This window comes from Puntigrus tetrazona, chromosome 3, assembly GCF_018831695.1.
Source record: "Puntigrus tetrazona isolate hp1 chromosome 3, ASM1883169v1, whole genome shotgun sequence".
In the NCBI taxonomy this organism is placed as follows: Eukaryota; Metazoa; Chordata; class Actinopteri; order Cypriniformes; family Cyprinidae; genus Puntigrus; species Puntigrus tetrazona.
The window spans coordinates 18,872,608-18,900,010 of record NC_056701.1 but is presented as its reverse complement, the minus strand read 5'-3'; the positions used below and the strand labels follow the sequence as shown (position 1 = coordinate 18,900,010).

The window sequence follows — 27,403 nt, the reverse complement described above, 5'->3', positions numbered from 1 at the left end:
AACATGGGGATCATTTCATTTTACAAAGCGTTTAGGAGCACAGCTTGCTGGCTGTGATGTGCTCAAATAATTTAGCTTTTTCTATGACGGTTGATCCAGAGATCATGCTTGTAGATGAATGTTTGCGCATCTCTGAGTCAAATCCAAAACGTAAATGACAATATTAAGGTTTGAAATGTCAAAATCATTTCAGCTTCGATAATTACCTTAGTGTTTCTGACATGAAACAAAGTATAAAGTCACTTGAATCACCTTTGAAACAATTCAAGTATACAGAAGCTTTTCACCACTGAATAAAAAAGGAAATTAATAGTGACCTTTTCTATTTGTGTTACATAAAACTCACTTTCACATGTTATAAAGTGAGAAATATAGATGTGAGAAATAGATGTGAAATTGTGGATTATAAAGTCAGATTTGTGAACAAATGCAAGAAAATATCAGAACTGTGAACTGACTGATAAATAAGTATACTAAAATGTATTTGAAATACATTTATGTCATACTTAGTATACTACAAATACACTGACATATTGAAGTACTTAATAAAATAACCCGCTCTTGTACTTTTTGTATACTTAACTTTTCTGCTATAAACTGGAACGGCTAATCATGTACTTAACGCACTTTATTTGTGCAGAAGAAGTGAAGGCACACTTTCAATATCTTGCATTTAAAGACAGAATCCGCACCAGTAGTGATATTAAAACATATTTTAGCCTTAATATTAAGAACTAATTGTGCACGAGTAGTACTCCAAATAAAGTTTCGTTATAATTATTATACATCAGCAAGTCTGAAGCGATACGAACTATGCTCATATGTTAACCGATTTGAACTATGCTCAGAAATAAAAGTATTTTGAATATATGACTCTTTTTAGTAGGGTTATCACAATTAGCTTTGAACTGTTTTTATTCTGTGGCAGAAGTTGAACTTGAGACATGTTTGTTTTCATCCCCTGCATCTGCCACTGTTGGTCCTGTGATTTTTAAGGTCAGCGGATAAATGCATGAATGAACATCCAAGTGTGATTCAGTTCCGGATTTGCCTTAACATAACTTCATAAGCATGGTGGTGTCAGTATGAAGTGTGCATTTGTCTCACATTACTTGTGTCTATTGTGAATCAGAAACAGGTTTATTGGTCAAATACATCACATTAAATAAGTACTTTAACTTTGCCCTGGTGGTTTGTCGTTTCAGCTCACCGTACACACGGTCCACTCACGGTGAAAATCATATATTTCTTTTTAACATCATTTCTGTTCTAACCAGTCACAAATGGCTAGCAGGTTGCCGAAGAGAACAAAACAAAAACACTCAAATAAAGTGCTTTTCGCTAAATTAGTTGCCATGACAACAGCCGTGTATTTTGTTTACGGCTCCTCACACTACTGAGAGGCTGTTAATGAAAGAGCTTCACCCTCCGTGTCTTCATATTTTAGGTTTTTCTCCGAATGCATTAGCTAGAGCAAGCAAGTACAAAATAATTTGACTACTGCTGAATTACTAAGTCACTCTGACCTGTGACAGGAATTATCAATAATAAGTGCTAAATTCAATGTGTCTAAGTGCAATATTATCAACAATCCAGTTACGGTTAACTAAAACTATTACAATTCATTTTCGTTAATTGAAATAGGCTGAAATAAAATAACAAAAAGTTGATATTTAAAAAAATAATAATTAAAAAAAAAAAAAATATATATATATATATATATATATATATATATATATATATATATATATATATATATATATATATAAATATATAATATATATATACACTATATACAAATATTAGATACTGTATATAAATAAAATATAAACAAAAGAAATAAAACGACAAAAACAAACTGAAAATAGAAAATTAAGATATTATGAACATATACAACAAATACTAAGATAACACTGAATACTAACCTTTAGATTTTGTTCATTGTTACAGAATCAGTTTGGCAACAAAACCGGTCACCCTAACATTTCTTCCATTAATAATTATAATAAACATTTTGTACTTTTGACTGTCTCTCCAATAACGTTCCACGAATTCATTTATCTTTATTACAACAGCCAATAGAAAATTACACAAAGTAAATTCTTATTGATATGCAATTGCGCAGGCTGTTAATGTGTTCTGTTCATGACTCTCTGCTAAGTGCTATCACAATGGTCTTGGAGAGAAAAAAAATAAATCAGGGCCATATGGATTTTCAATGAAAAACTGTCACGTTTAATGCTCGTCTAGACTTTGAAAACATTGGTTTCAACAAAAGTTATTTTCGAGCTTTATTCAGACAATTCTATATATACACACTGAACGTCACATGCTCCTTGAATTTGTCTGAACAAATACAACTGATTTTCGATAACAATAACTTAATTTTTTCAGATTTCTTTAGTGAACTGCATACTAAAAGACATCTTCAGCGCTATCAGCAGGCACAAATCATTCTTACTGAATTCCTCCCTAATGTTTTACACTCTCGGCTTTGCTCTTGTGCCGATGAGACATATGTCATTTATATCTCATCTTTCCATTTCCTGTACTTCACCGTATAACCAGTTAATTAAATTCATTAATCGTCGCTATCAAATACTTGTCACTGTCTACTGATCCTTCATGCATCAGCTGTCGCCGCCGTGTTTCTCATCTTTACAAAACATCTATGATCTTAAAAACGAGGTTCATGCAGAGACAGTTTAAAGAGTTTCTTTTTTTCCCCCGTGAAGAAGATCATCCATCGTGCTTCTTAATTGCCAAAATATCTCCGCTCATCCTCTCCTGCGTCTCAAGCTCCTGTGTGATCGTCGGAGCTGGCAGTGGTCCTAATTAAGAAAAGTTTGCAGGAGTTTGGCACCACAGAGCTGCAGGCAATTAAACAACGACAAGTGTCATAACCCCACAGCTACAGCAGCACCTCTTCCTTCACCACACCTTCATCACACCCGACTGCTCTAAACAATAAAGTCTATCTTTCTTGTGAAGCATCAATTAAGTCCAATCTGTATGAAATAAATGGAAGTGAAAATTCTCAAATGATGAATATATACGAAAAAATATAAAATGAATGCATGTCATTCAGAATCTGTATACATTTTTTCATCAGTAACACAAACGGCCAGACTTTAAGGAATATCTACTATTTTCTTTAAAATACTTCTTTTTTACTATCCTTTTAATATTAAACCAGTTGTGTTATACCTCTCTGTTTCACACCGTCACACTTTGACAGCAGGTGCTTCAGCAACCAGCAGTACATGAAATTGTATGACTTCCCTGCAGAATGTTTTGTCTTACACTGCCGTTCAGAAGTTTGGGGCTGGTGTTATGTTTTTTGTGTGTTTTTAAAAGAAGTTCCACTAAAGCTGCGTTCACTGATCGAAAATACAGTAAAAACACAAATGCTGTGAAATAACATGTGACTTAAAATAGCGGTTCTTTTTATTTTTTTATATTTCGGTATATTTTAAAATTCTACGTAAAGCTAAATTTCCAGCAGCCATTACTTCACAGACACATGATCCTTCAGATATACAGTATATATATATATATATATATATATATATATATATATATATATATATATATATATATATATATATATATATATACATTATTTTATAATTCATTCGGATTATATGTAATGTACATAATATGCAGATTTTCTGCTCAAAGACTTTTTATTCTTAGGAGTTTCAGTGATGTTATCAATGATAAAAATAGTGTATGAATTATGCATTACTTAGTTGTGATTTAGGTTCATATTTCAGTTTAGTCTTTAATATTTTTGCGTAAACAGCAAAACACTGTTACTCAGGATATTGATGAATTGAGAATTCAGAAGAACCGTATTTAGTTTTAACAGAACGTTTTATGTAAAAATCGAAATGCCTTCACTGTCCATTTTGATTCATTTAATACAACCTTGCTTAATAAAAGTATTAATTTCTTTAAGAAAAAAACTAAATAAATAACTTAAGTGTCCATTCCAAAAGTCAACATATAGAGTCCTAGGCTAGAGTCCCAGATTTCAAAACAATATTCTATTCTATTATTCTATTAACTAACTGTATTTGCTTTAAAGCTTTGCTTGCTTGCTAAAAACAGAGTAGCAGAATTCAGTGTGTTATCTGAATATGCTAAAATAAAAAAAAAACACCACAGAGCCCTGTGTTACTGCAAATCATTTAAACTACAAAGGATCTGACTGGTAATGGAGACGTCCCTTCAATTTTAAAAGATAATTGTCCCCCGAGTTGGCTATTTGTGCGTTTTTCTCTCTTTGCCTCCGCAAATGTGCTTCAATCAGACACAGTTAATATAGCCAATTAACAGAGTGACGTGAATTCTAACCAGAGGGGAACAAAAAGGTTTGGTTTTGTAGCTGCAAACACGGGCTGAATGTCTGGGGAGACAAATGACAAATTGAAGGTGGACAAAGAGAGAGAGGGAAACAGAGAGACAAACAGTTTGGCTAACAGGCTGAGCTGTTTAGATTCAGCGCCCATCAGAAAAGAGCGCAGCGAGTCCAGCCAGGGGCCAGAGGAAATGACCTCACTGCGGATTGTCAGAGACGGCAGGCTCTCACCAGCCACGGGCAACGTTCCTAAACAAGAAAATGAACAAACCATGCCTCATCTAGACAGAACAATATGCCCTACACAAATGCACACTTCTTTGCGTCAACCCAAATATGACCCTAGCGCCGCCGCCGCCGCCGCGCTTCATTGGCTAAGAATAGCCTAAACACTCATGTCCTTGTTGTCTGGATTCGGGTTCAATATCACCAGCGCTTTTGCTTAGTTTACGGCCAGGCTGGATAATATAATCGGAGAAGAAAAAAAAAAATATATATATATATATATATATATAAATTATATAAATATATATAAATAAAGTGTTAACTGATCTTCACATCTGCCCTCCTTGAACACTTTACAACAGTCACAGTGTGGTTTCAAAGGAGCGCCACAAGGACGAGAGCAGCGCAAACGAGAAAATCATCTGCACAGACTTCATTAAAAATGCTGGCATCCTGAATCATAACATATATAGGAGCTAGCGAGTCGAGACGGGCCCACCCTAAACTCAAGGATTGGCCGGCCTTTTGCGAGGTGAGAGTCGCGGCTTTAACCTCCGGGGAACATGTTCCACAGAGCTTGTCTAATTCCACGGTGTTAATTACAGAACCTCATCAATTGTGACACAATGACAAGCCTGCCAATGAAGAGCCGTGCTGTTTCCAATCATTAAGCCAACATGAACAACAATGTCAGACAAATAAGAGGATAATGGGCCTGCTGCTCTTTAACAGAACCAGAGAGAGAGAAGCACGGCACCAGATGGAACGAACGCTGCCTAGACACACTTGCTCACATCGGAAGGTGAGAAGATGTGTCAGACGTCAGTTAGAAGTGAAGTGTTTATGTCTTTTGAGCGTGTTGTTGATCTAAGTGAAGAGGTGACAAAATCGTTTCTGCCTAGAAAGCTTCAGTTCATGTCATTTGAGAACCATATAAGCGATTAAAATCCATATTTCAATTTTATTTAAAATATGTACGTTTAAAAGTCAGAAGTTGCATCAATTACTTTCTCTAAATTGTGATGGGTGTTACTTTACTAATTATTCTCTCTGAGCAGTAATTACATTACTCAAACCTTTAAAACGCATATCAGCTTTTAGCAGGTGGAAACGAAATGACACCATAATATTGCCTTTTTAGTGCTTAATGTAGCAATTAGTATATTAAAGTATTCATAACAAAAATACAAATCACGGGAGGTGCTTTTTATGACAGGATTACTTGCATTTCAGAGCAATATCTTGCACAAAATTGGCTCTACATCGTTGAAATGTGCACTAGTAGCGGTAAGGCACAAAGAACTTTTATTTGTTTTCACATAGTGATAATGTAGGAGAAGATTATAGAGTATATAAAAAAATGCATGGCTTTTCTGACATAGTACATACAGTACAACAACCAGCACTACTGCAATAAACCGTTGATGCTCACTGGACATTTCACCTTAAAATGTGTTGTGAAATGTGCAAGACGAGACACAATATCATCAGAAGAGTCAGCACAAGCACATTTTTTTAATGAGTTGATATTTTTAGCTTTCTTTTATATACACCAAACATAATGTGATTGTTAACACTTGTCAAAACACACACTCTCATTCCGCCACCCTTACATTTCATTAGCGGTGTGTCACTTCCGCATTTCAAGTACTTACATGCATCATCCCAATAAGTGGAAAGCGTGCAAACATTGTGCTCGTAACAGTATTATTCGGATGATAAGTTTCCATTTATCTCGCTATAATAAATCGATGTTCTATAATGCAAATGACAACACTATTTTGCCAAATAGTAACTATTGCTAATGCTTATGCTAAGGGTATTAAAGGAACACTTTAATAAAAACAGGCTCATTTCTAACAATAAAATAAACTGCCAATGGGGTAAGCAAAATAATGTTTGAAATAAGATTATTTCGCTTACCCCATTGGCAGTTTATTACTTGTTACTTGTTTCCAGTAAAAACTCTCAAAATTTGACTTAGTAGTCAAATTATAGTCCCTTAGTATATTTATCCTCAGACACACTACTCTGGTACAAACAGGTGATTGGAGCACATTCTCCTTAAAGAGAAAAATCATCTAAATAAAAACTGAATACCAGCTGTGCTTTCTTACCAATTATTGTTGCTGACGCGTTGAGCTCAAGACAAATGTTACGTGTACGAAAAACTGAGACGAGACTGCACAAAGTGTAGCAACAGCATTTTAAAAGAAAGCATAGGTGAGCGGCTCAATTTATAAAGATGGAACAGCGTGCTGCTTTAAAGTCATTGAGGATTAACACTGTTTCTCTGAAATGCTTCAGTTGCCTAGCACTTCAAATTAATTCACTAACATGAAAGAGGCAGAAATATCCAGCCGGGGCAAATCAAAGATTATAAAGCAAAGACACATATGCTGCACAAGCCTGCCAATGCAAATCCCAAATGTATATTTGTCCTAAATCATCCACTGTGGTTTGTCACAAGACACAAACCTAGTCCTTAAGTCATCGCGCTCAGATAGCACATCTTTGGTGTGCATCGTAAATAGGCAAAAAGCTCCATTTGCTTCCATGTTTAACATGCTACCTGTGGCACTGACTGTCTTTGTAAAAACGAACCTTTAAGCATATGAAGCATTAGGAAACCAGTCCCTCCAGGGCAGCTTTTTCTCCCTGGATCCGGGCCTGTTTAACTGCAGGGAGGGTTTTATGTTTTCTAGCATTTGGCAGGAAATAGCGTAATCCAAGTCAATACTGAGCTAATTTATTCTGCGGTGCCCATTTTCGAACGCTGAAAAAACACTCAACAAATCCTCGGGCTTCTGTTCTCCCTGTTTGTGATAATGTGACACGGTCATTAATTGTTCAGAGGAGTCTTAAATCAAGCAGGTGGGCGCAACCTTTGGTCCGCTCTGTATCTGCGCTACAAAAGGGGAAAAACAAGAGAAGAGGATTTAATAATGAACAGGACACGGGCTACAGTAATTGCTCCAGAATAAAATGAAGGAATAAATGAATGATGAAGAGAAAGGAAGGAAGTGCGATGAATTATTCAGGCAAATATTTTTTCATAGCTGGGTGGCAACATTAATCTGAACTGCACTGGAGGCCTTCCACCCTGTTTAAAGCATTTTAAGCTTTCAATCACTGTCACGATATGCTGCAGCTGAGATAAAAATGACGCTGTGAAATTCCGAAATTGCATCTGTGATTAAAATCAAGAGAGGGACGAAATTGAAAGATCAACTTAACAACAACCAAAGGTAGGTGAAAGACAGGTGCCGTCCCTGAAGAGAATTTACATGGATCTGCAAAATCCCAAGAGTATTTCAATTCTTTAGGCCAGAAACATACACAGATACAAGCGCTTAGTCGATGGACCGCAGACACAAGAATAATGTGCACTCTTGCGTTGATTAGTCTGTGTTATGAACAATTCCATCTGTCTGTTGAGTTGTCATGGGACCATTTGGGAAGCTGTTGAAATAAATAATGCCTGATCAAATAAAAACATATAAGCTAGGCTTGCTGCGATGGTTGTTGATTTAGCGGTGATAACCGATGTTAAGCCACGGTTATGTCACTCGCTCACCGCAGCACCGTCCCTCACCATTGTTTTATTTTTTCCAGTAATAAATATCATTTATTTCAGTGAGAGAACAGACACTGCAGTTAAAACTAAATGAGGCTGCTTAACGCAGCGCACCAAACAAACAACAGCATCACTGATCAGATTTCATTTATCACGCGTTGAGCTGACGGAGACAAGGCGATGATGGACGAGTTTCAAAACGAAATGTAAACATTTTATTTGAACTACGCATTTAATAATTTTATAATTGCCATACATCCTCCAAACGTTGTTATTCATTTTGCTAATGAACATCGTGTTTCGTAATTGTTTGTTCTTCAGGATTTTCTTGCCGAATTGTTGCTAATTTAAAAACGAACGTAAAATGCGCAAGGTGCTTTTACAAGGAAAATGAGGGAAAGTGGGAAAATGAACTAAAAACACACAACTGTTTGACCCCAGAATTAAAGGAAAGCGAGGGAAAGAGGGCAGAAATGCTGCTGATTTAAAAAGTGAACGCGTATATTGCTTCTACAAGCTATTTAAAACCAAAGGGAAGCAAAGCAAAAATTTCCATATATAACTGCTTTAAAGATGCCACTACTTTTTTCGTAAGCTCATAAGATCTTTTGTTTTGAAAGAAAATGTTGCATTAAATTGATCAAAAAGTGACAATAAGTGACATTTACATAGGTAAAAAAAAATACATTTCAAATATACTCCATTCTTTTGAACTTTCTATTCAGTAAAGAATACCGAAAAATACAACATTATTCTGTTTTTAATATGAATACTGTTTTCTATATTGATAATAATCAAAATGTTTCTTAAGCCTAAAAAACGCATTTTAGAAAGACTTGTGAAGGATTGAGTGATACTGAAGATCACTAAATCAAATTTGTTGTTCTGGTATGTTGCTTAAAACATATAGACTTTAACTTCGGTGGCAAGATTCTCTTTAAACTGTTGCTTCAGCATGACATCAAGAATAACACTTAGAAGAATGCAATCTGCACTCGCGCTGCATTATGAATTACGATCTGACATATTTCAGAATTCAATGACGCACGAAAATTGAGCTTGCTTAGCTAGAAGCATCTGCAGCCTTAGTATGCAAACTGAGCCCTTAGAGCTACATCTGAACTTTGTAAGAGGCATTTGACAGATGAGCTAAAATAAGCATTTTAAACATTTCTAACTTTCGAACAGCACGGATACTGACAAAACCTGTAATTCGCTGCCCAATTAATTCATTATTTACTTCTTGAGCACAAGCAGAAGAAATGATACGTCACTGCATTATTAAAATGATTTTTAGTGAAAATTTATATGTATCGATTGCTTCTCTAGGGCAGCATCAGACTGCATGATCAATTAAAAGAGATGCTTTATTTACGACTCAAGAGTTAAAACATTTATATTCCCCACAAAAATGTGAAGCTGCTTTGATTGACAGACAGGACCGCAGTGCAGCTTCAAACCCACTGCCTGGATTAGACTAAACCTTGACAAGGAGCTAATGAAAACTCCCACCTCTTTGCAGACTGCCAGACATAGGAACAACACAAGGCCAGGTGAGCAGTGTTGAGTGTGTGTGAGTGTTTGGAGGGGGTGCAGAGGGCAGCATTAACTACTGATGAAACTGATTAATGGCTGACACTTTCTCAGTGCTGAGACGCTGCAGATAAGATGCGGGCAGAAGATAAATGTGGCACTGGCAGCCCAGCACATCAGGCCTTATTGAACAGCTGTCAGATAGCCCTGACAGGAAGTCCCTGCGGTGCCACCTGTGCAGCCCCAAGCTCACCGTGAACACGTACATACACTAAATATACATGAAAATTTATAGAAATAGACATATGACATTCAGCCGAATGGAAACATAGATTAGCACATACATTCATGCACGTGTTGTACACACACATATTGCAAGTTGCAAAAAAATTGCACTATATATACAGAGAATATATACAGGGGTTGGAAAAAATCATGTAAAACCCATTATTATTATTATTATTATTATTATAAGGGTTAATATATTTTGTATATTTCATTTATCTTTTTTTCTATCAGTATAGCATAAGCTGTGTTTAGCAGTGTTTAGTAAGTGATCTGTAAAATGGGTGACTTGTCATGCTTCCAAAAAGGGCTAATCATAGTAGAGCATCTGTATCCCCAACAGTCCAATTTTTCAGTGTTTTAAGAAAACAAAGGTCTCTGCATGCACAGAGAATGGCAAGACTTCATCAATGTAGAATGTGCTTAAGAAAGTACACAAGGCCGACTGTGTTCAAACCACACAGAACTACTGTAACAAACTGAATATTCACCTCGAAGACCCTGTTTCCACAAATCTTCATTAAGCCAACATCCATGGAAGAGCTAAAAGTTTAATCCAATGCTAATTAAGCTACCTTGGGGTTTGGAAAGGCAAAAAAAAAAATATTACTTTAAAAATATATGGTGTCATGATCATAAAACCTGGACAGCTGGAGCACCACTTTTTACATTAAACAACTCAACCGACTTTAATATTGTTTTGGAGAGACTTTTTCCTCTTACAGTTTAAATGATTGTAAGTTTTAACATTCCTGTGGGTTCACAGTAAATGAGGTTTTTGTGTACCTGTAAATAAATAACAACTATTAATAGTGGAAAATTCAATTTGAGTTTCTTACAATTTAACTGTGTGTATTTATATAAACTCAAATGGATGATGTTTACGTTCCCATTAGCTAAAAGGAAAACCTTCCATTACCCGTCTGATGTGGATAAATCAGCAGCCATTACGCTCATTGAGGCAAACATTTCCCACAAATGGGAAATGGAGACAGATCGAGCATGTGAGTATTGACAAATTTCCCCATTTTTGCAGCTCATATTAACTGAGTTCAGTGCTGCTGGGGATCAGGTTGGCTTAATTTGATGCATGCACGATGTGGCGCGTTGCAAAGCTCTGAACAAACTCCTACACCGATATTCACATAATGGTGAACAATGGGAGCTGCGCCCACATTAGCAGCAGCTAGTATAAAGTTTATCATCCATTACAGTCTGCATGCTCACTCAAAAATACAAGAGCACAGCAGGAGCTTTAGTTTTAAAGCTGAAGTTGTTTCCCGTAAGAGGGAAGAAATAAGATATCAAACGTTCCCGGAGGAAACCAAAACACACGATTGTAAAGGAAATTTAAGGAAAGATAAGCCCAAAGGTCAGGTCAATGCAGGCCTCCACTGCTGATCGTTACTTCTTATCTGATTGGCTGAGAGGAAAACTGAATGTGCTTTTTTTGTTAGAGGACATGCAATGAAAACAGCATTATACATAAATACATCATCTACCTGCCTCCCTGTATACCTGTTAATCAAGCTATCAGCATATATCCACCTATCCATCTATCGAATCTTTATATCTATTCACTAGCACTGAACATAATACAACAAGTGAAAGCATTTTTTTTCAAACTGCTTTCTAAATTCATTAATAATTTTAAAAGCAGTGTGAGAGTGCAACATGTGTCGGCATAGCAACGCGATACTTCTTGTTTTATTTCCGCCCATCCTACAAAGGACGTCTCATTTAATTCTAGGTTAAGGACACTTCATACAGGCATCCTACAGAGGATGCAACCTCCTGAGGACTCGACCTTCGGAGCGCGTAGCCTTTTTAAATGAGACACAGCTTGTATTGCTGCTGTTTCACAAGCACCACCTGCTGTCTGAGAATGAATTTGCACTTCCATTCAGACCCAGCTGCAGTTTCTGTTTTGCGCAGATGTTGCATGTAAGATAATTTCACAAAGCTAGAGTCAGGCCATTCTGTTTTAAATTAAACCTGCTATCTATCTGTCTATCATAAAGAAACATCTAAAACATATCACCGGCTGACACTTCTAACAGGCAATATTCATGTAAATAAAAGCTGTCAACCTTTTACTGCGAAAGCAGGGAGAGCTCCTCATATCACCAACCTCGGCAGCCTGCTTTCTGTCAAAGGCATGATAGCAGTTGGAGAAAAGGCAAAAGGGTCTTGATATATTATAGCCTACATACATCAGGTTTGTCTTAGTGCCACAAGACATAAAACAGACAGAATCAGATATGCATATCTCTATAATTAGGTGAATGAATAATGCATAGCCTAAGCTAATATCACACACACAGCTGACCAAGAGCTATAACGTGCAAAAGCAGAGCGTGTCGAGAGAGTGACTTCTGCTTTATTTAATCTTCAAATTTTGCAAATGATGTGCAAATTTGATTCAGCCATGTGCCAAGAAGGTTATCGTTAATAGGCATCTGGATTGGAAAAGAAATTAGATTAATGGCCTGGAAGAATCTGAATACAGCCCCCAAACAAATAGCCAGGATTTTCCCAGCAACGCCCAGAGGTGCCTTTTTTGTACGAACAGGGCAAAAGAGTCAGCCAAGTTTAAGCCTCAATTAAGTGAAACGTCTCAGGCTCCTTTTCACCCCTTCCCAGGAGGAGCACCTTCCTCGTCCCCACCGCCGAGAAGATCAATTCTGCCTGCTAAATGAGCTTGCAATCCCATGGAACATCTACACCACCTCTATTTGTTTCGAGAGAAGAATATAAATACAAATTAGCCATAAAATTGCCAGAGCAGTTTAGGTTATGCTGTCATGAGACACCATCTGCATGGTATAAATTAACTAGATTCGATTATGGCACATTCCACCCATTAGAAAGTGCTAAGACGCAGCACAGGAACAAGACCTGTTTTGTTTTTCACCGGTGTGAGATCAGACCTCAGTGTCACCAATTCTATTCTCAACAGGCTTTGATTTTAACAACCCAACCGCACTCAAGATCATGAAACAATCTTAGACACTGATCTAATCAAGCGGTCCTAACTATCCCTCCATCTGCTACTTTGTACTCAACCCGCTCGCTGTGAGCATTACACGCCCTGCGCAGATGATAATGAGGTGCCTGCTTGAAAAAACATGCATCCCTTCCACGGCATCTGAGCAATTCTCACCAATGGCTCGAAACTGCGGGGCAAGGCTTTGCTTTCTGCAGGCAACAGTGCTTGTTATGAGAATTAATCACAGTAATGATGGTATAATGGATGAACATGAATTAACTTGCATATGCATAATGCTGGTATTTGTGTTAGCGGAGGGGAAATATTTCCTGACGTGTGTGACAAATGGGGCATCTGCAGCATAAAACCGCCAAGACGAACCTACTGTACCAGTGGGTGCGTTTTTCAAAGGTGCTCTGAAAAAAAAAGATAAATATGATGAAGCCTGAACGCTTCTGGCCTGTATACTCTCCGCTCAGAAGAGCAGCCCGGGCTTTCGTGTGGTCACGTGAGCGCGGCGGGACAGATATTAAGCCAGCGGTTGAGTGGTTGAGCTCTCGCGCTCAAATGATGAATGTTTGTTTTGAAGCCCTGTAGAGTCAGGTACCACCTGGTCAGAATTAAACGAACCATATCTAGGTTGAACTCCCACCGTACAATAATACAGGAGGCTGTTTACAGTCTATTTGACATTTATGCACTTATTCACTGTGTGCATGAATCTGAACATTTGGCGTTTTATCGGTGCTGGAAAAAGGCTGAATTCTAATATTGCACAGAAGGCGGCACATATATTTTGCAGAATTTCATTCACTCAGCGCCTGTGTGCAGGACAACAAGGACTTTCGGGGCTCGTGTGACAGGCAGGTCTTAAAGCAAAACCGACTGTAGTACTGCTGGCAGAAATATTATCATAACGACCCATCCTGACACATTAGACGTTCGGAGAGGAAGACTTTCCGGCCTTCATATTTGCAGCCATTAGTTCCCCTTTTAGAGTGAAAAACCAGGCAAATATAAATGTGCAAAGATGAGACGAGGGAATTCAGGGTACATTGAACACTGATGCATTTTAAATACCGAGGCACATTCCTTATACTGTAACCTTATTAATTCACCTCATTACGAGCTTTGATATTATTTTGGAGCTCATTCATGACTAATGCCCCATGGCGGTGGTTAGCTGATGGACTGTGGGGGGGCTCGTATCAGTGGAGCTTTACCGCGCGTAGAGGACATCTTCCGCACGGCCCCTTGAACATGGACTTATTACTCATCTCCCAAACCCAAAGTGACAGATGCTCCAATGTTCCATTTATTATTGAAGGCACCCAATAAATATTTGCCTGACCTGACACAGTGAGTAATGACAGAGCACCCAGCCTGACAAATTATGCTGGCTGGGAATTTCAAATTACGCATTTTCACTGCCATTTCTGGGACAGACAGTGGCTGAGCGAGAAAGACCCCCCTCTCATGAACCATGTCATTAGCTTGCGAAACCGTGGCCGCTTCGATTATGCAATGTGGAGGATCAGGGGAGGGAAAGAGGTTCCTCCAGTCTGAGATAAAACAGACTCGTGGCTAAGAAAATGGGCACATCTTGCTGATGCATCTGACGCTTACAAGCTTTCCTGGAAAACACATTTATGGTGACAACGTGCAGCTGGAAGGCGGTCCGAAACTCCCTGTGCCGAGGCATGGACTTAATGTATTGCAATGCAGAACAAATGCAAATGCATGTGAACACAGATATAAGTACCTCACCTCGCCACATGTTCAGACAGAAGGTTTATAACTTGAAACACCGAGCATTTAAAATTCAGTTGGAGGAGCAAATAAATTATGTCACTTGAATCTTGTCGGCGCTGATAAATGTAAAATATTCATCCTTTAAAGGCAGAGACAGGAAAGCATTTTTCTTTAAAGCACAGGCCAGCAGAAGCTATGGGAGATTCTGGCAGACTCGCTATCTGCTCTTCCTTCATGGTGATAGGCTGAAGGGAAATACAAAGCAATGCTGAACCTTTTTGGATTCCCTCATCTTTAACTGATGCTGGTTTCAGCCACTGTACCGTGCTTACCTGGGAGTTTTAAAAGGAAAGATTTGGTCAGCCCAGCATCACCACCGCCCCGCTTCCTTCTGTCCTTTAATAAAGCACAGCGATAGACTTAATGCTGCTATCAGGGTCTGAGGGTCTGAAAGTTAAGAATAATCAGAAATCCAGAGGTGACTTTGTTCATGCCAAGGAGGACTACTTTACCTAAGGAGAGTTATCCATTAGCATTTCCATTTCTCCTAATGGCAGGTGCTCAGCTGGACCCCTTGCTGTATATATCGTGTGACTAAACCCACTCAATGAAAACGACATATGACAAGGCTGAAGAACGCACACTTTGCTAGAGTCATGAGAAGTGATTTTAAAGGCAGCAGACAGGTAAGAATAAGTACATTTCACACAGAGTCCTTCAATAATAAGCTGTCACTTGTAAAAGATCTACTATAATATAATGAATGGCCAAAATTATTAAAAGACTTGGCATGTTTAAGAGGTTTCAGGTGTTTTTTACAAACTTGCTAGAACTACCTGCAACAGAAGGAATCTACATGAACATTGAAAATGATGGACTGGCCCCCTCAAAGTCTGGACCACAACCCCATCGAGCAAATTTGGGGCGAGTTAAAAAGTAAACTGGACAGATCTATTGTACATTCAAAAGAAAAGCCTTTGAATTGAGTTGCAGAAGGCATGGGATAACATTAGTGTTGAAGTTCTCAGGAAATATATTGACACTACTCCAGAGAGATGTGCTGCTGTAATTGCTTCAAAGGGTGGACATATCAATTATTAAAGTTAAAAGTAAAATAAAAACAGTACGACTCACTTTATCTGATATTTGTTGTGCTCAGTGCAACTATCTGCATGTTTCATGAAGATTATAAAAATTAAATCATGTTTGGAGGCAAAAACAGGTCAATATTTTCAGATCTTAACAGTTTTGGCTGCCACTGTATATAATCAGAATATTTTTTAAAGGCAATCAGTGGCAAAAGAGACTTTTTTGTTTGCAGAAAACTGTAGCTTGGTCTTCTTGATCTACAGTATGCAAATGATTTGCTAAAAATTGTGTTTAGTGTGGTTGGATTGACTTAATTTAAGATTAAATTACTATGTAGACTGAACATATGGCTTGCTACATTAGTGCTGATTCTGCATCTCAATTACTCTAACCACAAAGATCTAATCATTTTGTGTCAGAGGAATGGCTCAATGGGTAGTACACACGTTTGTGACATAAAGCTGACTTATGAGGCTGCAAGTTTGGCCTCCGTCATGTCTAGATCACATTTACCCTGTCTACTCTACAGATTCCTGAAAAAATAAAACGTTTTAAAATATAATGCAATAAAACAGGAAACAGTTTCTCATTATCATGGAGGCTTTATTTAATTGAAAGTTAAATATTATTACCATTTAAAATTTAGTTTTTTTATTTAATATACTTTAAAATAGAATTTATTTCTGTGACACAAAGCTGAAATTTCTGTAGTCATTGCTCTAGTCTTCAGTGTCATCCATCAGAAATCATACTAATATACTTATATAATATCAGTATTGGAAAGAGTTGTGCTGCTTATTTTTATTATTCTTTTATTTATTTATTTTTAATCTGCAGTACTTTTTCAAGTTTCTGTGGTTGACAAAAAGTTGAAAATATTTTTTTAATATCAACCTTTTATAACACATATATATTATATATATTATATATATATATATATATATATATATATATATGTGTGTGTGTGTGTGTGTGTGTGTGTGTGCGCGTGAGAGAGAGAGAGAGAGAGAGAGAGAGAGAGAGAGAGAGAGAGAGAGAGAGAGAGAGAGAGAGAGAGAGAGAGAGAGAGAGAGAGAGAGAGAGAGAGAGAGAGAGAGAGACCTATGTATCAGTATTTACTATTATTTTACTATAATTTTAATTACATTTTTGTATTTTGTAAGTTTCAGGCTTTTTTGTTACAGGCTTTTGCCCTTAGAATTTTTTATCTAATATTTATATTTTACTTCAATTGCTGGATTTAATTTTAGCTCAGGTCAACGATAAAAACAATGCTATGTTGACATATATATTTTTAACCAGGGGTCATGTAAGATTTCCCTCCATGTGCCCAAAGAGAGCTGACAGATAATAAACAACAAACCAGTGGAGTGCCCGGGCAATGGAAGAGGCCAAAACATCATTTAATAATGCCAAGATATTCATCCTTGACTCGCATCTCATTGCAGTGACAGAGTATGCTCCCTCGCCGTCATTCTGACTGACACGGAGTACTATTTGGCTCAGATTTAGAGGCACGACCCTCCTCTCTCGCCGCAGCCTCTGCTAGCCATCACAGAGGCAGTGGATACAATTACCCATTCTGATCGGGTTTCACTGCACTAGAATAATCCTCCCCATTATTGCCATAAATATTTCATGAATCATTTTGACAGAATAAAGGAGTCACTGAGGCCTCATATTAATCCGATGATGTTTTTTTTTTTTTTTTTTTTTTTTTAGGTTTTCATCCTCCAATCCTGTCACCATAACGACCCCCCACTCTTATCAGTCCCGGCCACTGTCTAACGCTGTTTACGTCTTCATCAACAAAACGCGACTGGTTGCTAAGTGGCACACGGCCCGTGGCCTTGTCTGCCCCCAGCGTCACCCCTGCACCGGAACGGTCACTGCACTGGCGCTTTTCAGCCGTCTCCCAGAAGCAAACGACATTTGTCACGGCCGTGACCCCTCGCCGCAACGATCGACTGAAAGCGCGCTGAAAGAGCGCAGCGGTATTGGCTCAAACCAGTGCAGCTATTTCTACAAATACGTTCCGTGTGCAGCAGGGTCATCGTGATTCAGTCCTAGCGACACTAAACCAACATGCATGACATTTAGCTGTTGCTTTGCCCTGGCCTGTGTTACGGATCTACCAGCCTGGATGTACTGTGCACCTTCGGCACGTCGAGAGGCACATCCTTCAGGGCACGCTGATTAGTGTGAAAAGCCGTCGTGTGTGTTGGTGTGAATGGCTCGCCCTTGGACAGGCACGTTACTCGGGTCGGACACATCACACAGCTGCGGTCCGGATTCTGGCAGGGCCTGGATTTGCCGTTGAAAGGTTCACACCAGTTAATTGGCCCTTGCTCAAGCCCGCGAATCACATGTCGGACTAATACTGTCAGCTGCAAGTATTCACAGCCGCCCTGAAAGAGATGCGCAGGGTCAGGTGCGTGTGGAAGGAATATATTGGGAGTTTTCTGGGCAAAAGTAATGATACAATTACAATAACATGATTCTCAAAATCATAAGCCAGATCTGATGTTCCGTTATAGGATTTCGGTGTATGTTTAATTTGAACAAAAAGCATTAAAAGTAATGAACACTATCCAATCTGTCTGCGTGACGTCCTCATTGCAAAATCAATGAATGCGTGTTGTACTTTAAAGACAATTCAGAAAAGGGCTGTGATAATAATGCGTCATTAAACATACAATACCCACAGCATGTTTTAAAACAATCTCAATGAAGCCTTCGCATATTTTCATGAATTATGCAAGGCATACTGTTAACCATGATTATCAGTACTCCACTTTTTTTTTTTTTTTTTTTTTTCAATTTTAAGCCAGACTGAAAGGAAAGAAAAGGCATAGATTAGCCAGGCTATCTTCGTGAAATCTAGAGCGAACATTTTAATTTTGACCCCATTATCATTTCCTCAGTGTAATTGCTGTGCCTCTGTCAAAAACGGCCATTAGGAGCGACCCCAACTAAAAGCATTCATACACTTTCGGTTTCTCCACATTCAGCTCTAGTACATGCTTAGCCTACATTTAGACTTATTAAAGCAATAATAAAAAGTTTCAATTGTATAAATGTCTTCTATAGCTTGCACAGCAGCAGCAGACGACCACTGGCAAATAACTTATCGGGGAATAGAGGAGGGGAAAAAAAAGATGAATGCTCCAATACTGCCATCTACTGCCTGCGGTGTGCTGTAGCTGCAGAAGTGTGGTTAAAAAAAAAAGAAAATTAATAATTTTTTCAGGCATTAATAATTATTCAGAATGACAACATTGGCTAATGCAGTAACAGGTAAAACCCGCTGAGAGAAATGTAAATGCTTATTTGTTATTTTACGGTATTCAGCAATAACTGTTAATGAACTAAATGAAAACATAATGCAAGTAAAAATTGGCCTTTTGTCGAATTCGCCAGCAGCAACCCAAACAACAACCAAATAACAATAAAAGTATCAGGATAGCGTTTAGCTCACCTTTCTGCCATTATGTACTCCCTAATGAACAAAATACAAACAAAGCCTAGCCACAGTTAGGGCCTCAATATGTGCGCCTAAAATCTTTACCTCAGTTATAGCCTGTTATTTTTACACAGCTGCAGAATCATTAACAACCCGAACTAATCCTGCCAACAAGACGCGAAGAGCTCTGCTAAATCTTCAACTCAGTGACTTGACTTGCATCCCACTTTTTCACATCAACAGAACAATGAAAACCGTAAAATGACCAGAAAGGAAAGAAACCGGTTGTTCGACGGCGCAAGACCTAACGCGAAAGATTTAAAACGCAAGACAAGTTTTCTTGCGAATCACAACTTTCTACAAAGGATGATGGATGTCTATGCATCTTATCAAAGATAAACAACAGAAGTTGTTCAGCACACGCCGTCATATTATTGCTGCTGACGAGCCTGAAGACAGTTAATGAATTACTAATGAATACCTTTTTAAATGTAACACAACACCCGGCCACAGGGTTCCTCCTGCTTGGCATTGGTTGTTGAAACCTGTCACCCGGACAACAGGACACAAAGATAAAACGAGATACAGCCCACTTGTACCTTGTATCCTACAATTAAACCACAGCTTCCTTGTTCCTCAGTGAGGTCATCAAACCCAGCAGTCTGTTATTACTGGAATATATGTATATATACACACACACACATTTAAAAGGAATTTAGTTCTTCTCGTTTGAGACAAATCTATGATCAAACCACAGGATGAGGAGGATGAGCGCCTTTCCACAGCAAGGCACAGCTCTGGGAAACCTGGGACTTACCAACGAAATCCGACAGGAAACTGAAAACAGTAAGTCATGTTTTACGGAGCTATATATATATATATATATATATATATATATATATATATATATATATATATATATATATATATATATATATATATATATATATATATACACACACTTCGAGTCGATATGAATTCCCACCACCAGGATTTTTTGCTTAATAAACAGCTAACTGTACAATATTATTACGAATACTTTAAAATGTGATTTATTCTTCAGATGGCAAAGTTGCATTTTCAGTAGCTGTTATTAAGTCTTCTATGTCACGCGATCCTTCAGTAATCATTCTGATTAGCAGATCTGGTGTTCATAAAAACATATCTTATTATTATTATCAACTCAGTTGTGCTGCGTATTTTCTTTTTGCTTATTTATAGGTTTATTATTATTATTATTATTATTATTATTATTATTATTATATAAATAGGAAGTTTGAATGAAGAGTAGTTTTAGATGTGAACTAACTGAAGATACTTGTGATCCCAGATACATCTGAACTGGTATCTGACCTGGTTAACCTGTCAGCCACAGCCAGATTTCAAGCCATACGATCATTACCTAAGCCGTTTTACGAGAAGAAAACAATCAGGTTAACGTTTTTTTTATAATCACACGTTTATGCAGTATTTCCTACGATGCTGACTTTCATCTAAACGTAAACTTGCGCTTGTCTCGACAGGGACAGAGTGAACTCTGTCAAACTCTCAAAGGCCATCCTCGCCCCAGACTGTCGTCAACATGTGTCTCGGGTACAAAGTTAAATGCGATTTTTAAGTACAGATTTGTGCCGCATGATATTTCAAGTCCAATAAAACCCCACTCGCAGTCTTTCCGCAGATTTCGTGCCAGCTTGGCATCAGCCAGGCAGCATTTGATTATATGGCAGGACACTCTGAAGGAGATCGGCGGCAGGTTTGGCACATCTGTCCTCTCCTACTTCTTGTTCCTTAAGTGGCTGCTGAAGTTCAACCTCTTCTCCCTCATCATCAACTTCTGCTTCATCACAATCCCACAAATTGTGCACGCTCCCAATATCAGCAGCATCACAGGCTTCAGAGGACTTGAGCTCCTCACTGGGGTGGTGAGTCCAAATACACTAAACTTAACACTTTACAAAAAGGTTTCATTTGTTCACATAAGCATGCACTAACGATGAGCATTTAAGGTAAACGACTGTATAAACATTCATTGTTAATTCATGCCTGCTCATAATCGTTTAATATTAATTTATACAGCTTTAAAGCTTACAAATATATAAGCATGTATGTGTGTAGATTCTCTGTATTGAATGCTGTAAAAATAGGACTAAACACATGTTAATTGATGCATTAGCTTATCTTCAAGGAACAGTTCACCCAAAAATGAGCTATGTTACCCTCAGGCCATCCAAGATATAGATAAATTAGTTTTTTCTTCAGAACAGATTTGGAGAAAAATGGCATTGTTGTTCACCAATGGGTGCTTTGAGGTGATGATGATCCACGTCCAAAGCTGTGCTTTTATAAGAAACAAATACATCAAGACTTTTTAACTTTAAATCGTCCATTGTTCATAATCCCTTCTCCAGTGAAAAAAGTACTTAACTTTCACTGACATATTTGTTTAGAAATGTATTGGACTTTTTTTTTCACTAGAGAAAAAAATGTTATGAAGAGACAACTTGTATTTTATTCTTACAAACAGGCAGTTTTTCACTTTAAATTGCATTATTTGATGGACTGTAACTTCTTGAGATTTTAACTCATGACCTGGAGTCACGTGAATTACTTGTGGATTATTGTGATGTTTTTATCAGCCGTTTGGACTCTCAATCTGACGGCACCCATTCACTGCTGAGAATGCATTGGTGAGCAAGTGATGTAAATTTATCCAAATCTGTTCAGTGGAAGAAACAAACACGTCATGGGTGGCTTCAGAGTAAATAAATTACATTTTTGGGTGGAGTATTGACTTAAATTAAATCAACCTAATTGTCAAGTGTTCATTACACAAAACTTCGGGTTTGAACAGTGCCAGTATCTCTTTTCGACAGGGTTATTTCAACCAGACGGTCTTGTTCTATGGTGGTTACGATGGTGAAGTAATCGCATCCAAACCTGCCTACAACATGCAGTTGGCCTATTTTTTCACTGTAGCTGCATATCTGGTGTTGTGTGGGGTGTCTCTTATCTACAGGTAACACATTTAGCAGTACGGTAGGTTATTAAAGACTTTAAGGCACGCAAGAAATACAAAGCTCGTTTTGTTGCTAGGTCACTTCCTGCTGAGCATTTACATGTTTTCCCAGACGTCACATATGGGAATATAGATATGTTCAAGTCAATGGCTGATTGTTTCACTAAAAATATGGACGTTTGAATATTTACGTCCTGGGACTCAAAGGTCACCATATGAATAGAAGTACTGAATGATGCAACAAACTAGCATTTCAGTGCCTGAAGGGAATGCAGAACGATCTGGTTTTCTTTCCTCCTCCTCAGCATGTCCAGATCCTTCCAGAACAACTTTGTGCTGGAGACAGGACCCGTCTCTGAAGGAGCGTGGCGTCTCCTGTGCAGCTGGGATTTCAGTGTTGTCAATGAAAAAGCAATACAGTACAACAAGAACAATCTCGCCATTCAGCTGAAGGTTCATACCTGTCCGTGTCTTCTTGTAGATGTCATCACTATTCGGTTTCTTTCGGCTCATTTTGCACATGTCTTCCAGGAGTCCTTATCAGAAAGGTTACAGGTGAAAAACAAAACGTCTCTGCCTGACCGAATAAAACACCTGTCTCTCCACCTTCTGGCCTGGCTACTCTCTTTAGGACTTGCCCTAGGATCTGGTGCAGGCATCTACTTCCTGGGGACAAAACAAGAACTGGCGAGTTCGTTTAGAGTGTAATAATGTCACAAAAGTATGGATTTCGCTTGCATTTCATTCTCCCGTGCATATATTTTGCTGCAGGCCTTCAAGCTTTTCAGTCAAGATCCAAGTGATTTAGGCTCAGAGGCATCTACTCTGCTTCTGCCTGTGGTCGTGTCGCTCATCAACCTGATAGTGCCTCTATTTTACTCTCTCATCGACAAAATAGAGAGCTACTCCAACCCACGCGCAAAGATCTACATCAGCATTGTGAGGTGTGCTCATTGTTTCGTTACAGTCACCAGAAGCATCAGATTTCCATTGCTAACAATGTCAGGTGACCTCACCTTCATTGTCTGTTTTGTTTCTAGAAGTGTTATTTTGAAGATGTCCATTCTTGGTATCCTTTGCTTTTACTGGCTACACGTTGTTCCCGACAGTATCTCGGTAGGTGCACTAAGATATCATTTTATTATGAGTTAGTAGCAAAGCATGATTATGCGTCTCTTTACTCGATTGTAATCGTTTCATTCAAGTGTTGGGAGTCCTTTGTGGGGCAGAGCGTGTATCGACTGCTGATAATTGACTTCATATTCTGTCTGCTTGGCATTTTCTTTGGGGAATTCCTACGCAAGTGAGTCAAACACAAGTACACAAGTCAAGTACATTTTGACTGTTGAGGTAGGTCTGCAAAAACCAATTGATTACATCTGGAAAGCCAGCTACTAAAAGTGACCATTTAGTGGATAACCTTCCCATTAAACCTATATTATAAACCCATCTGCTGCAACAGTAAAATATTTAGCAGCTTTAGTTTTCTCAGTTACCAAATAATAAACTACCTGTTCCGAAGTTTGGGGTTGGTAATATATATATATATATATATATATATATATATATATATATATACACACACACCGTGAATAATATATGTGTCTTATACTTTGTACTATAAACAGAGTACTCTGTTTTTACGAACTGATAAATAAATCTAAGGAAATGGTTTACATTACAGTTCTATTCATGTGCATACTGTAGATTCTTTCATATGAAGAGTAATTACCGATTACACATGACACAGAATCAATAGATTCACTTTCATTTCACTTTTTCAAAATTGCCACAGTGTAATCGGAACCATGTGCATCCAGAGTCTTGGCGTCCCAGAGTTTGACATTGCTAGGAATGTACTTGATCTGATCTACGCCCAGACTCTGGCTTGGTAAGTCAATATCTGCATCTCCTCAGCTCTATACTTTGATATTCCTTCCAGCCGATTGTCTCTTTTATCTCTCTTCCTGTCTGCCCAGGATTGGAATTTACTTCTCCCCCCTACTTCCTGTAATGCAAGTCCTGAAATTGTTTATCATCTTTTACTTAAAAAAGGTAAGCACCATTATAGCATCCCTTTGTCCTCGCAGTCAAGATTATATTGCACGTTGTTGGTTTTGTGGTTCCTGTTTCAGATCAGTCTGAGTATGAACTGTCAGCCTCCCAAACACACAGGCAGAGCCGCTCAGATACAAACAGTCTTCATCGCCCTACTCTTCTTCCCTTCGTTTGTGGGAGCACTGACCATGGTAGCATTCACAGTCTGGAGGTGTGATCCCTTCATTTTATATTTCTTCATATCAAGTCATACAGTGCTATAGTTTGTGACCACTTTCAATTTGAACTCTTAATAAGCTGCTTTTTTGATGACAGACTATAGAGCGGCACCGGTTAATATAATAAATACGTTTTTGCATTTCACTGTGCTGCTTTTTTAATTGTTTGTTTAAGTAACAGGTAACTGTGCCAAGACTGTTATACTTTACCTTGTGTTTTAAATCATAGGCTGCGTCACGTAAACAAGCCATTTGCAATCTTGCTTTTAACAAATGTAAGATGCAGCGTAGAGGATTTGAAAAAATGCAGGGTCTTAATATACCTTTTCTAAAAGCCGAGCACACACTCACACACACATAAAAGTAGACGTAATGCTCAAAGACTGCCCCTTAACCAGGGGGCATCAGCACTTCAACTTCCAATGGTACTTTAAAATGATTTGAAATCAGCCAAAACAACTAAAAACCGAGATTGCGATGAAGCAATTCTGCGATGTTTAATTCTGAACCTAGAAATTTAAATGATTTAAATCAATTCGTTTTAAAAATGCTAATTAATTGAATTTAAATAGTATACATTTTTGTAGTTAATGCCAAACTACCAAATACATAATATATAACCCTTCCATTAAGAAGCACTGGTCTAGTGCATTGTTTACATGGAAAAACGATTTAAAAGCGGTGCATTGAGTCATAAAATTGTGTGAACCATTTTTCTTTTGGGTTGTTTTGCAGCCTGAAGCCCTCAGACCAGTGCGGGCCCTTCCAGGGTCTGGACACCCCCTTCCGCACAATTTTCAATTGGACTGCTTCTTTGCCTGAGAATCACTGGGTCTGGTGGATTTTTGAAAACATACTGAGAAGTGAACTCTTCTACTACCTGATTAGCCTCATCGTCCTGTAAGTCCGCAAGATGGATATTTTGAAAACTGTTCTCATAAGAAAAAGCCAATATACCTTTTTTTTCTCCCCCCGGGCAGATCTGAAACTTTCTGATCTGTTCTCATTCTTCTCACTCGTCTTTCAGAGTCTTCACTTATTTTCTCTGGCAAATCACTCAGGGACGGAAACAGCTCATCAAGTCTCTGCGAGAGCAGATTGTGAATGTGAGTGCTGAGATCACACGAACCTCAATCTAGCATCCACCGCACTTCAGTGTCATCAAAAGCTACTATATATGGATAATAGTTTTAACCTCTCCGACTCCATTCTTCTTCCATCTGCCTGTCAGGAAGGAAAGGACAAAGCATTTCTCTTGAATAAACTGCAAACTCTACAGAAGGAGAGAAGGGAGACGGCATCCTACAGACCTCAGGTGCTTGTTCTTATGCGTTCTGTCTGATCTACTTCCTCCTTGCATCTAGTTGTTATTAGTAAAATGCTGTACTCGACAGAAAGAGAAACATATTGAGATTGTGGAGATTTTTGCCCAACAAACACCAGAATAGTGCACCTACCTAATGAAGCTAGATTTATGCATCTCACTTTTTATGGCCTGTGAAAGCAGGAAAAAAAAGTACCAGCAGCATTTATTTATAGATCATAGAGTACAGCTGACATGGAGCTTATGAAGTTGATGAGTTCTGCTTAAGTTGTCATTTTGCTCTTTTAAATAATGTGATTTTAATTTCTGTCATGTAGAACTTTGACCAGACGCCACATTTCAACCCAAACTGGATGAGCACACTGCCCTTGGATATGTGAAATACATTCTTTATTTTTATACTGTACATGCTTTTTTTGTGTATATTGCACTAATCTGTAACTTATTTTAACTAACTGTCATCTCTCTACTGAATGAAACATTTTGGAAACACATTTCTATGGAGTTTCACACATGGCACGTGTGAAAAAAAAATTAGTGTGGTCAATTTAAGAAAGGGTTCCCTAGATTTTTTTCTTGTGTCCATGTTTTATTAAATTACGTTATTTTAGTTTTACAATTGCTTCTTTAATTAAGTGTATCCATAATTTCCTCATAAGTAGGAAAAACACTGTACAAAACGAATATTTTACCTACAGTAATTTGATTGGTTTTTCCTCAACACATTCTGATACATCCTAATAATTTATTCTAATAGTCATGTCTGTGTAAATATCAGCAAATAAATATTTTAATATGTAAAGACCATAAGTGTCATCTGTGAAGAGCATGTCAAACAACCTCAAAGCTTTGTTTTACTGATAACAATTTTATTGTGAAAAAGTCGTTGCTTTTCATACACTAAGAACTGTACAATCAATAATTTAAAAAAAAAAAAAAAAAAAAAAAAAAAAAAAGTTTTTACGTTGTTGTTGTTGTTGCTGCAAGAACGCGTCAGATAATTACGCAAGATATTCAGCAGCTTTTAGCTTCGACCAAACGAAAATAGTGTTTACAATTGTGTTCCTACTGCTCCACCAAATCACATTTCCCTTTATCCCATTCACACAGAACTAGAGACCACTCCTTTGGCAACACCAGGAGGGTCCCATCACACTGCCCGACTTAAAAACCATGAGCTTGTTGTGTTTTTAAAATATAATCGGAGGCTTCAGTTACAAAGAGGAAAAACACTTTACAATACAAAAAAAGTTGAAATGGAACCTTCTAACTAAGTCACAGAATTTCTTTGCACCATATAATGTGCATAAAACAGAGAAGAACAACCATTGCTCTCAGGCGATGGGGTTAAACTAATACCTACAGGTGCCCAAAAAAAGAATAAAACAACACTTCATTGTAGTATTTCTATTACCACAACCTTTTGGGAGTATTCAAAGATTAAGAGAGGGGGCAGTAACACCTTCTGTGGACCCTTTAGCATTAACGTCACCCAACAGATGGACACC

At 38.0% G+C, this 27,403-nt stretch overlaps 1 protein-coding gene across 1 annotated transcript; it reads left to right on the top strand.

Moving 5' to 3' along the window:
- The first annotated feature begins 19,874 nt into the window (after positions 1-19,874).
- Positions 19,875-26,700, top strand: LOC122341622 (transmembrane channel-like protein 5). The gene is made up of 17 exons (XM_043235111.1): positions 19,875-20,122; positions 20,607-20,709; positions 20,800-20,869; positions 20,947-21,201; positions 22,153-22,295; positions 22,601-22,748; positions 22,827-22,982; positions 23,067-23,239; positions 23,336-23,411; positions 23,501-23,598; positions 24,091-24,186; positions 24,275-24,350; positions 24,431-24,564; positions 25,307-25,471; positions 25,599-25,677; positions 25,803-25,886; positions 26,213-26,700. Exons 1-17 carry the CDS (start codon positions 20,035-20,037, stop codon positions 26,273-26,275), a joined length of 2,007 nt encoding a protein of 668 aa, XP_043091046.1. The 5' UTR covers positions 19,875-20,034; the 3' UTR covers positions 26,276-26,700.
- The last annotated feature ends 703 nt before the right edge of the window (positions 26,701-27,403 follow it).